The sequence below is a fragment of the Melopsittacus undulatus genome, chromosome 1 (assembly GCF_012275295.1).
Source record: "Melopsittacus undulatus isolate bMelUnd1 chromosome 1, bMelUnd1.mat.Z, whole genome shotgun sequence".
NCBI lineage: Eukaryota > Metazoa > Chordata > Aves > Psittaciformes > Psittaculidae > Melopsittacus > Melopsittacus undulatus.
In genome coordinates, this window is record NC_047527.1 from 74,031,303 (window position 1) to 74,044,060 (window position 12,758).

At 37.8% G+C, this 12,758-nt stretch overlaps 1 protein-coding gene across 2 annotated transcripts in view; it reads right to left on the reverse strand.

The window, feature by feature from the left end:
- Positions 1-12,758, reverse strand: part of CTNND2 (catenin delta 2) — a 646,172-nt gene that overhangs the window by 232,729 nt on the left and 400,685 nt on the right. For both annotated transcript variants that reach the window (XM_013130147.3, XM_034063316.1), the window contains exon 9: positions 1,847-2,099. In XM_013130147.3, the coding sequence (XP_012985601.2) occupies positions 1,847-2,099 (253 nt within the window). The remainder of the gene's footprint in view (positions 1-1,846; positions 2,100-12,758) is intronic.

Sequence of the window (12,758 nt, forward strand, 5' to 3'; positions counted from 1 at the left end):
CCATAGAAATCAAGGTGTTAGAAGTCTCCTGATCGCTTTTGTTGCTTTTCACCAAACCCCTTCCGGTGTTTCAATGTCTTTCCAATAGCTGAATGGTCAACAACTGCTGTAGGCCACAGATAGTTTCACAAACCAGTCTGCTTAGGTGGTCTATAGCTATTTTACCTACAGAAATCAATACTTACGAATGCAAAAAATGGTATCACAGGTTGAGAAAGAAGCAAAAAGTAAGCAAATAAAAAATTTGCAAAAGGAAGCCTTCTTTTACATATCCTGTACTATTAATTAACACTTTTGAAGTGATAGCAGAGCAACTGAACAGAGATAGCTTTCCTTAAAATGATATTATGTCTATGACCTGGAGAGAAACTGTAAATATGTCTTCCCTGTCTCAGGGGAATAGTGCCTTCAACTTCATCATGCTTCTCCTAAAAACATCTCATGTAGATTAGTCATTTCTCCTCGGTTTACTGCACTCCTAATGTAGTTTTCTTTATATCTGACCACAAGACAACGACAGAGCAAAGCTCCTTCTATGTGAGCTTTTATATTCTGAAGTACAATATTATCAAAATACCAAGGTTTCATACAAAGACTTGTTTCCCTCTGCTTATCAATGTTTGCTCTGGGGCAGGGGAAAGAAGGGTAAGAATTTAATTTATATTTTTTCAAATTTCTGGAGAAAAACCTAAGGGAGGGGGGAAGTTGAAGACAGAAGTTTTCTCAACAAGTAAATCTCTGTAATGCCATAAGTAGCTGCATGCAGCATGCTTCTGATGTGCCATAAAATTTAGCTGTTGTGTTCCTAGGCAGAGAGACAGAGAGGACTGCTACAATGCTAAACAAGCAGAGAGATCAGGTTGTAAATGTTTGGGTTTTCTTTAATGCAGGGAAAGAAGTCTTTTCAAACTGTTGCTTGAACACTTCCAGCAATTTCATTGGAGGCAAATTTTTGGGCTCTCCTATTCCTACATTACATTTAGCAGAAGAAGTAAAAAGTAACAATAAAAAAAACCCACAAAAAAACCCAAACCACACTATCTGGCACAGAAGAACCTTATATAAATTAACACTTTCCATAAGTTTAATTAAAAGTCACCAAAAAGACTTACTTTCTTTTCCATTAGAAAACAGAACAAAAATCACTAAATGCATTATCATGGAAGTCAAAGAAAACTCTCTAATTAATCTGCCTGCTTAAGAGTTTTTTCCTTGCACTTTCCCATGGTATAAGAGGAAGGTCATGCCTCACAGCAACATTAAAAGTTGCACTATATATTTCAAAAGCACACACATTAACAACCATTTCTGCAAAGCTGTAACATATACATTCTGTTACCACATACTGGTACTGGAAGCCTGCACAACACACAGGGTGAAGCATAAGCCCGATTACACAATCAGGCTTCCACTTTGCTCAGTCTCATTGCCCAGTACAGAGTATCTTTTTCTGCAGCTTTTATGAATATTAACTGCAGACAAACCAAGAACTCTTACAACTTCTGCCCAAGAAGCAACTTGAAAATTCAGTCCACAATGGTCAGAGTCAAGAGTCATACCACTCCCATTTTCACAGAAAATTACTTTTCTTAAGCTTTTGAAGGGTGGTGCTACTGAAAGCAGGCTAAACACACATATTCTAGAGCATTTTATTTCACAGAAGAGCTCATGAGAGCCTTCCAAGGGAAAGCATTAGGACAAAGCTGTTACGCAAACGAAATCTTTCACGTTCTGTAAAAGGATTGGTTTTTCATATTCAACAGCAGAAATACGCAAAGCAAATCAGAATTAAAAACCTCTTCACAAGCAAGAAACAGTAGTAGTAGACAATGAAGGTTTCACCCACCTGGGATCTTTCTGAATGCTATCAATGGAAGGTGACCTAGCCAAGGTCCCTTCAGGTGGGATGGCTGGCCCAGATTTGCTGTATGGTGATTCAACAGAAGGACAATACTGCAGCTGTCGGTAGGGGTCTGCGTAATTGGAGGCTGGGCCGGCTGCATAGCTGGCCCTCTGGAAGGTCGCTGTTGCGTTCTGTGTGCCGTGTTGACTGCCTGTGCGCTGTAAGGGTACGGAGTCGACACCAGGGGAAGATGGGGCTACGACAGGAAAGTAGGGACAAAGTAAAAAATTGAGGACCTGTTCACAGAAATGGTTAACCAGGTCTAGGCAGAGGAGAAAAAAACCAAAACACACACATATAAAACAGGGGTTCAAAAAAAATGAGGAAAAAAAGAGAACAAGCAACATTGTAATTTTCAAAACCATTAAAGTAAGTAATTGTTAAATGAATTTCTAAGTGACATGCTGCTTCTGGACTAGAAGACCTTTACACCAGTTAAGCAGACTGTAGCAGTATTCTTCTCTAGGAATTTTAATTGTACTAACCTGAAATGAAAGAAGTGCAGAAGCAGCATGGGAACAGTCAAGCTAAGACTCAAAACCACCACTGAGTGAGGCTTATGCAGTTCTTACAGGGGTGGAAGTCAGTCAGATGCCCCAACAGAGTCCAAACTGAGATAAGTGGCTCCATAGGAGAAGAAACAGGCAGCCATAGCCATTCCAGATTTGTAGTCCTGGTATGCATAAAGCAGGTAAAACCAGACAGCTGCTACTAAGAGTGGCTGTGTATGCCTCATTGACCCATCTTCTGCATATTTCATCTTAAGTATGGCTTAGGGGAGTGCTACTGCTAACTCAGTTTGAAAAAGAGCTAAGCACAAGGTGATCACATAGATGTCTTAATGCACGCCAGCAGTGGCTGTGCTCACATACCACAGCTCAAGATTAATGCATTAGCAGTTCTGAGTGGCTAAGCCAAAAGATTTAAACTGACTTAATGCTTTTGCAACTCAAAAATCTTATTAATCTCTCCACCATGTGCTGGAGATCCGGTTTGCCTTATGATTTTTTTTATTAAACATGCAATATTTTTTAACCAAGCTCAGTTAATAGCAAATGGATTATCACTGTACAGGCCACAGGACCAATAGGCACACGGTCTTTGTCCTGGAAACAAATACAAGTTAAATACTGGTTCTGCTCAGAAGCAAATTCAGACTGTTTGAAGTGGCACGTGAACTGATGGTGGCTCCTATTTCCCCGTCCCAAGATGAGTACTTTTGCCACGAGAAGTGGGTTCAGGTCCATGACTATTTTTACCTTGGTCAAATTCATATGATAATCTGTAGGCAAAACCGCATATTCAAGAGATAGGTTTGCATAATAGATTTCCCATTCATTTTTCATTAACATGCACATTTACATTTTAAGAAAATATTTAATATGTTATAGGTTCATGAAAGGGACTTTAAGTATTTTATCTCAAAGTGACTCTAAGTCAGCAAATGAATTACAGTGAGCTTTAAATGCAATTACATCAGTTTTGTCCGATTTAGTACTTGTCAAAGTTACAACACCTGAAAATCTTAAATCTGTATCAAATCTTTGCCTTATTTTTATTTTTTTTTATTATGGTTCTGAAGTGTATAATTTTATAATAGAAGTATCATCTTACAGATCTCTTACAAACACAGGTAAGATCACTCACTTATCTATTGCCTTGAAAGTGCTCAAGGACAGACTGGATGGGGCTTTGAGCAAACTGGTCTAATGGAAGGTGCTCCTGGCAGGGAGGTTTGAACCAGATGATCTTTAAGGCCCCTTCCAACCCAATTCAGTCTATGATTATATTAAACTTATATATATAGCAACATTTTACAAGTATTGCTCTTGTTTAATTGCTAGTATATATTTCCATAAGAAATGAGTAATAAGACACATACAGGCCTTTACATAAAACTGCATCAGATAAAATGCAATAACATTAGCATACTGAAACATCCCATGCACAAATCATGCTAAATCCAGTGTTAGGAAGACACAAGGAAAACATCACATTTTAACAGAATACACACAGTTCAAACCCAAATTTGGTGCCTTGTGAGAAAAAGAGTAAAAAAACAAATTAGAGAAAATACTGGAAATATTTTCAAATGAAGAAGCAAAAATGTAATTGTATAGTGATATAGCATAATCTTAGGTGCTGTCACTTCACAGAGTATGCTCCTAGCTTTTGACACATTATATGGGGGACTGCAAAAGACCTGTAACAGTAATACTGCTGAAAACAAGAACTTCATTGTAATGTAGATTGCCTTCTTTTCCCTTTCTCTCCTTTGCAAGACAGTTCAATGGGAACAGTGCTTGTTTAAAAATTATTTGAAAACTTTTTTATTCTCTCCTATGCCTTGTTATCAAAATAAGTATTTATATGAACTGAAACTAGCTGTCACCCTAACACCTACGTGCTTTTTCGAGTCACTATGATTCGCTTCTCAAATTATCTTTCTAGCAGACTGTTACTTCCTTCTGAATTTTATCACAATGAGCACAGAAGTGCCATAGCCAGAATATGAGAATGAGACAGATCTATGACTTAAACATTCGCAAATAAGCTTGCTTGGCCAGTGTTATCCAGATCAATTAAAACCAAAACAAAAATCTTTAGAGTAGCTTCTACATCCAACTTGACTACGGTCACCTTCATGAACTGTAAAAGGGTCAAGCTTTAGCAGACATTTGCACAAAGTGATTTTAATGTAAAACTGAAGCAGATCCATCTCCTGCCAATACACTACTTGCTCAAACAAGTCCTCTGGCAGCCAGACTTACTGAATGAAGTGCGGCTCTTCTCGCTATGACAAACTTTGTATCTTGAGATCTCCCTTCTATTTAGCTATTGGAACAGCAAACCATAGAGATTATTAGACATCTATTAAAATAAATACATTCAGAAGATCATTTACCTCACCCAGCAAAATTAAACTTTTAGTGAGCAGAGGAGTATCCAGAAAGCACATAGCCAGAATGGATCAGAAAGTATTCATGTATCAGTGAAATTTGGAGATGGCCATGCAACTTTTCTATATGTTTTTATCTTGAAGACACTTATACTTTTCTCTAACTTCCATATTCGACTCTCCTCTTAAGTTCAAGGCAGCTACACCTTGTCTAGAATCAGCTCAGCGTGGGTAAGATGCAATACTATTTTGACAAGGATCAAGGTTCTGTCCCAGCAAAGGAAGAGAGGAGTGGAAAGGAGTTGTAACAGAAGTGCTGTTTCTGGACAAATGGACTGTTTTCACCTCTCCCAAAACCAGCCACCAGCCCACACTTCCTGGGATCTGGCCTGGTTGAGGCAGGATCACTGCTGCCCAGGGTCTACAGCGGGCTCTATTCTGCCTCTGCATAAAGGTAAAACCAAAAGTCAACCAGACTGTGAAGGAGCAGGTCAAGTTCTGTGGACATCTTGACTCATTGCTGATTTAAGTCTTGGAGATAAAGGTGTCCACAAGATTAGACTTGCTTCTGATCTTCAAAAGCTTCCAAACTGATCAAGATGAAAATCAAAGAAACAAAGGCCTCAAAACTTTACTTATCCTGCATCTTGCTTTACCAAAGTGACCACCCATGACAGTTGTTTTTAATAGTGACTGCTGGCCCACTTTTTTAAAAACTTAGATGGAAATCAGTGTTTGATGTCAGTTAAGTCTCTCAAATCAAAGAGAATCAAAAGCCCCTGCTAACTATAATGAAAACTATTCTGCACCACCAGGTCTGAAGACCTGACATATGCCCTGATTATGGCTATTTTGATTGCAGAAATAGCAAATAGAAAACCCAGTCTTTATACTTTTCTAACAGCTTTTGCATAGTATTAACAAAGACAGAGCAACTTTTGGATTAATACTGAAAATTTAGGTGTATCACTAAGTATGATCACACACTCGTGATGAGATACAAAATCTGAAAGCGAATTTCTGAGTATCTTCTTTTCAAATCTGTGACATCCATAGAAACAACCAACAAAACCCTAAAGGAAAGAACACATTGATTTAGGCAGGAATACTATTGCACCATAGCTGAGTATTTTAAGGAGACCAGATTTGCACAAGAACTGCTAAGTTGTTCAGACTTTCTGTAAGTCAGGTCAGCAGGCATTTTGCCCTTTTAACATACGTAAGATCAGGCCTTCAGAAAGGATCAACTCATTTATGAGACTTGTCTTGCTACACTTTCTTCCCAAAAATTACTTTGCTGGTGCTGCTGTTTCATTTGTGCGTATTACCTTGTAAAATTTGCCTCTTATTATTCTCTAGTAGACATTCAGTTCCTGTGTTAACCTTCTCCTTGTGCCTTCCATACAGATTTCACAATTCTTTACTTTTTTTTATGCTGTTTTTTCTTTTTTTTTCTTCACTGATTTTGCATCTGCAGTTGATTCTTGATCTGGGGTGAAAGTTGCAAATTGGATCCCAGTAAGTTGTTCTTTTAATGCAATGTATGTTCACCATCCCTTTGTGAGTTCATAGATTATAATATTATAAAATCATGCAGATTTGCTTCTGTTGGCAGCAAATATATAGGAAGATTGAAAAAACAAATACCTTTCCCATCTAATATACCACAAAAATAACACCATGCATTCTCTGTCGAGTAGGAAACAGAATTCATCAAGTTTGGGGATACAATCACTTTTTATCTCTAAATTTAAGTCAGTGTTTTAGAGCATGCACCAGGTTTTTTTTGCAACAGCAGTTTAACAAAAGAGCGTATAATCAAGCTAGGAGCAAATCAGCAATCCAAAGTAACAAGCACATGCAGTCAAATTTAACACTGTTCAAGATGTATGATAATACATATATTATATAGTAAGTTTTCTTAACAGTTACTTTCTTTTAGCAGCACTTTCCCACACTGGAAGTGTAATATTTTGGAGAAATATATAATTGGGGAAACATGAAAATGTTTACCAAAAGGGGAAAAGACCAAGCCCAAACCATAATTGATATTAACAATTATCTCTGTGTTATGATTTTAGTAGGGCACTATCATATCCTCTGTTCAAAGTACACATGCACAAGGAATTTCATATTTTAAACATGAAAATTGATAACAGAACAAAAAACCTCAAACATGGAAGGATTTCAAGATACAAGGCTGTCATTTAGATTTAAAATCTAGGATCTTATGTAAGTATCAACATCATAGAAGTCCTCTGTAGCTTGACAAATCTGCTACCTAACGTCTTTTCAAAACAGGAAAAAATGCAGTCAAAAGTACTACAGCTTCCTTTTCCTCATTTTCCACTTTCTCCTTCCTCACTTCTCCATACTCTTTATTTTGTCCTATATAGTTGCAATCAAAAAATCCAGTGCCCAGATTCTCAGCCAGAGGGAAATAAAAAGAACCTGTAAATAAATCTTCCTTTGCTCCTCACAGGATGGGCTCTTCCCCATCCAGCCAGCCTTTTAGGGCTTCCAGGATCACATCAAACTCCACAGTTATTTGGAAAAGCCTCCTTCCCTGTTATCTCTATGTCCTCTCCCTCTCTCACCTATGCTTCAAAGACTCAGCTAGCTTTGCTCTCCCTAATTGTTTCTGCTGGCTCCAGCTTTCTCCAAATGCTCGTATTTTGCATATGTTGAGGAAGCTACAACCTCCTTCCCTCAAGTCAGCTCCACCATGCTCAGCTGAGTACCTTCAACAGCCCAGTATGACAAATAAATTAGTTAACAAGTTCATTCCCACCTCCAGCATCTGCAGATCACTAAGCCTAATGAAGACCATAAACACAGTGAAAACACTTGTGTGCCGCAGGATAGCATTACCCATTTGCTATTTGATTCTTTAAAAAAAACTTAAAATCATCTCATGATCATCAATGTATTTACATTCCACTGTTCTGTGGAAGAACAGCTCCTTGCTTCATAGAAATCAAAATATCACTTGTGCTCTGCATATTGTTATGTTCAATAAATCCTCTTCCAATGCAAAACCTGAAAATCTTTGGTTCTTCAGTCTTCGAGGATGCTACTGCATTGATGTATCCTTCCATTTTGGTTTTCTAAGAGCATTAATTAAATCTGATGCTAATTGTTACAATAAGGCTGAACATTCCTTTGCTTAGAAAATGATGCATTTTCATAACGCAGAAAGAATCAGTAGAAAAAATGCTGCTTCCCCAGTTTCTGAGCTATTCTTCTGTCTACAGAGCAATCTGGTCACTTTGAAGGCTCCTTGTGTCTATATTGTTCTACTTCAGTTTGCACATTCTCACATTGTCTGTGTCAAAGTTTCCTTGTTATGCGTATTTCTTGTTTAAAATACATACCTTTTTTTCCTTTTATTGAACGGTTCCATTGGGGGAAGCCATGTAACTGCCACTGCCTAACCCCTGGCATATGGAATAATTTTCTTAATCACCAATTTAGACTTGGCATTTCTTTGCTAGTAATTACTTTACTTATGAGTTTAAGTATGCAATTAGCTGGAATCGATCTGAAATTACCTAGTTCCATTAGGGTTAGTAACAGAAGCAAATACATATGTTATGAATAAAGTAATCAATAAGGACTTTTGTACCTCTAAAGTAAATCTTAATTAAGAAATAGGTAGACAAGTAATTCAGTGAGCAGCAATGGTGACAGAGTTTGTATTTTAGAAATTTGTATTTCAGTTCAATAGATGACCAAGATGAACAAGTTCCAATCAAAGTTCATTTGCAGCTCTGCTTGATGCAACTTCTATGAAACCTGCAATTAAAATCTGAACACAGCCTCTTCCACAGCCAGGTCTGTTACAGGGCTTCACACTACTATGCCCAACCTCACATCCCTGCACCCACAACCTTCTCAAATTCTGCATTCTTCTTTCCCCTCACCATCAGTTGCCAAAGTTATGGGGTGCCCATCCTGGTAATACAGCCTTTATGTCAAAAACATATATAGCTAAATCATAGTTTTGAAACACATGTAGTCTGAGGGAACACTAAGGTTTTATGTAGATATTAGGATTCCGCAAGCAACTACATATTTGCAATTATTACAGATTCCCAGCTCTCTTGACTCAAGACAAAAGTGACTTGCTTTCTTCTTTACAACCAAACAGGGCAGAAGTCATGCTTTTCAAGTGTTCAGTATTAAAAGATATAATACTTCTTTCCATCTCCAGGAACTGACTGCATTTTAAGTCTGCCAAATTCTAACCTCCACTAATATATGCAACTTCCATTCTCAGACTCAGCTTGTAGCATGTTTCAGTGATGATACTCTGCACAAAAGAAAAAGGTGCGTCCACATAATGTGATAATTGGATGCCAACTTCAGCTGCTAAAGGTGTTATGCCAAGATCTTTTCTCAGATTGTCTCCTTTCTCCGAGTTGTGACTCCCAATCTGGGGAGAACACACGCATTTGACTCATTTGTTACATGAGCATTAAACAGGGAAAGTAACAACTGTCAACATACTTAAAATCTACTGCCCTCTCAGAGTTTCATCATGCCAGTTTCCTCACTAGAGATTAATTTTATCTCTGAGCAATGGCACTATACAATACATGCACATCACCTTCCTCCTCTTTGTAGATTTCACATGGTATGTGTGGGACATAAGGACCATAATGATTATAAAACCTGATCACAGGACCATACAACTGTGCACAGATCAGCCTACTGCAACTAAATTTCTGTTTTCACTCCAAATTCACCTTCTCTTGAAACCCCTCTATTTAAAGTTTCCTCTTCAGCTGGCCAACATAGAACACATGGACAAAAGTCACAATCATTATTAAAAGAATGCATGTTATAGACAATAACCAATTAACAGCCTGCACTGGCTCATGCTACAGCCATCAAGTACGTGGATGTCTTATTCAGATTTTGACTTCTCCCTATTTAATACACTATAATCCTAAGTGACTGAAAGGATAATAATGGGTATTTTTTAGAACAGCTTACTAAGCTTCAGCTATTTTAATTAACAGTTTCCACTCTGGAGTAGAGAGTTACTTTACTATTAAGTTAAACACTTTTGCACTGCATTGCCAGACCATGTGATACATGCACCTTAAACATTAACCTAACTTCTGCAAATGGTAGTTTGAAAGTCACAGGACCTGTTGGAGTAAACCCAAACTTTTTGAACACTTGATGTACTTTTAAAAACTCCAGCTTTAAACATGAACTGCTGAAATTATAGAAGAAACTACCTCTAAAAGGATACATTATATTTAAAAAAACAATAATAAAAATTACTGTTTGAGAAACAAAACAACTAACCAACCAAAAATTAATGGGCTGGTGAGTTTTTAAAAAGTGCCTTTAAATAGAATGCTGCAGAAAGAATGATCCTTTAACACAAAAGCATTATTCACCTTGAAGACATTACTGGCTAGTTACCCCTGGCACAGCATAATGATTTCATTCAGCAAAGATTTATCAAAAGATTTATGAAAGGTGTTTGAATTGCTTCTGATTTAATGAATGACAACCTGTATTTTGACACAACACTGAAGTAAATAAAATGAACATAGTCCTGCATCTCTAAAGCCTACTGTGATAAGGCTTTAACCTGAGACTATACCTGTACAGTAAATAGATCATAAATACACAGTTTCTGGCACACAGCAGACACTGCATTTTCTCAATAGTGGCAGATGAGATTTACAGGGTATGTACTTCCCTGACCAAGATTTTATAATCATACTTCTTTTTCAGTAGGTAGCAAGTGTCAAGGGGCATCTGAGAAGCGTTCAGGCATGCTCCAAGTCAACCTTCTATTGAAAAAGGAAAATGGAAGAATTGGAAAATGCAGAGGACAAAACACAAGCTTCTGGAGGTATCTTGCTCTTGGGACACAGGAAGGAGGTTGTGGATATCAGCCATTTTAAAAGGTTTCTATTCTGAGCAATAGTGAAATCTCAGGTGCTTTCAGATAGGTACAGTTCCTTGATGTAACTCAACCATGGACTTAATACTTTGAAGCTATGAATATATATTTGGAGAAATGCTTCTCCACTATAAGCAAGATATTGCTCACAGATTACAAATATGGTTCTGCAGGTTTTTCACCTTCAGCCACTTCCCTCGCTCTTTCACTGCTCTATGTCCACAGCTTTACAGCGACCATTGGATAACAGTGAAGTTGAAAACAGTGTCTGCTATTATACTCCTGACAAAATTTTCATAGGAAGTAAAATTAAAAAGAAAAATATTTCTCAGAGAAGATGCCACTGTACCTGAAAAAGAATCAGCTAAAAACATATATGCAATGATATAACACAGATAAGGCTGTATTAGACATCCTGGATCTGTTGAATGAAATGGGATTATGAGTTGGCATTGCTTTGAGGTGATTTGTTATACACTATGCAGATCACCAAGGTATTTTCTGCTCAATTTACTTTGTACTGAAGATTTGTTCCCTACTTGTTTCCTGTAATTCTCTCTCCCAAAGCAATATTATCAAGTGGATGTCACTTAGGAATGCAGGTCTATTATCGCAACTTTACCAAACTGATAAGCAATGCTAGGAATAATTTTTCTTTTTAATTTCCTTGAAAACATTATGTCCTATAGCCAGAACTCCATACTGTGTAATTTACCAGCATGATCTTCAATTAATCTGCAGCTGTGGCATCAGAGCACATCGACAAAACAGAAAAACCCAAACCTGTCCCCTACCCAGTAAAAAAAAACTCCACAACCTAAGCAGAAAGAAGTGATTTAGTATTTATGACCTAACTACTGCACTTTAGGACTAAACAACAACTACATACAGATTTGTGAAGCAGTATAACTGACAAAGGGTTTAATGCAAAGGGGGGCAAGTCAAAGCTGTTTCTTCTGTTGCTCCTGACAACTTCAAAAACAAATAAAAATATATTTGAAACCAAGATTCCCTTCTTAATGTCAAGTGAAGTATTTTAATACAGGAACTAGCAAGTAAACAGGTAATTTCTCCTTAGTAGCTAGAAGTTGCTCTGAAACCAAAGTAAAACTGTACCAATCTACCCACTGATGTTCAGTGTAAGAAAATGAAAATACCTAACTGCATGCATATAGAAAATATTTTTCCCCTTTAACCCCCTTTAAACTCCTTTTCTTCATTAATCTGAAGTCTATGGAATGACAAGTGATATATCTGATGACCTCAATTCCACTTCCATGTTAAGAAGCAATACTAACACAACGTGGGAAAGGATGAGATAGCTGTAGGGCAGCTACGATATAAACTGCTCTGTAGATCCTGCTACTGCTGATGAACTTGAACTCAGAGACTGATTCTCAGAGCTGAAGTTAGGTGGTTGGGACAGCTTGCAGCAGAAAGCTGTGAACCCTCTATATAGGACTCATCACGACATTAGAACTGGAGTTCCACAATGTCATTTTTAAGTAGTCTAATTCCAACCTAAGGATGCTGAGTTAATTTTCTACTTTTTTTTTTTAGCATGTTAAAGTCATAGAAAACTCCAGTGTTTTGAAATGGATGAAGAGAACAACTTACTATTAAAAATATACCTCTCAATGTTTAATCAAAAATAAAACAATAAACAAATAAATAAAAATGCATCTCTTTCATGTTTCATCTGAATACTGAGTACCAAGTGCAAGGTCCTGCACCTGGGTCAGGGCAATCCCAGGCACAGCTACAGGCTGGGTGGAGACTGGACTGAAAGCCACCCTGCGGAGAAGGCCTTGGGGGTATTGGTCAATGAGAAAATGAACATGAGCCAGCAGTGTGCGCTCACAGCCCAGAAAGCCAACCGTATCCTGGGCTGCATCAAAAGGAGAGTGACCAGTAGGTCAAAGGAGGTGATCCTGCCCCTCTACTCTGCTCTTGTGAGACCCCACCTGGAGTATTGTGTTCAGCTCTGGGGCCCCCAACATAAAAATGATGTGGACCTGCTTGAGCTG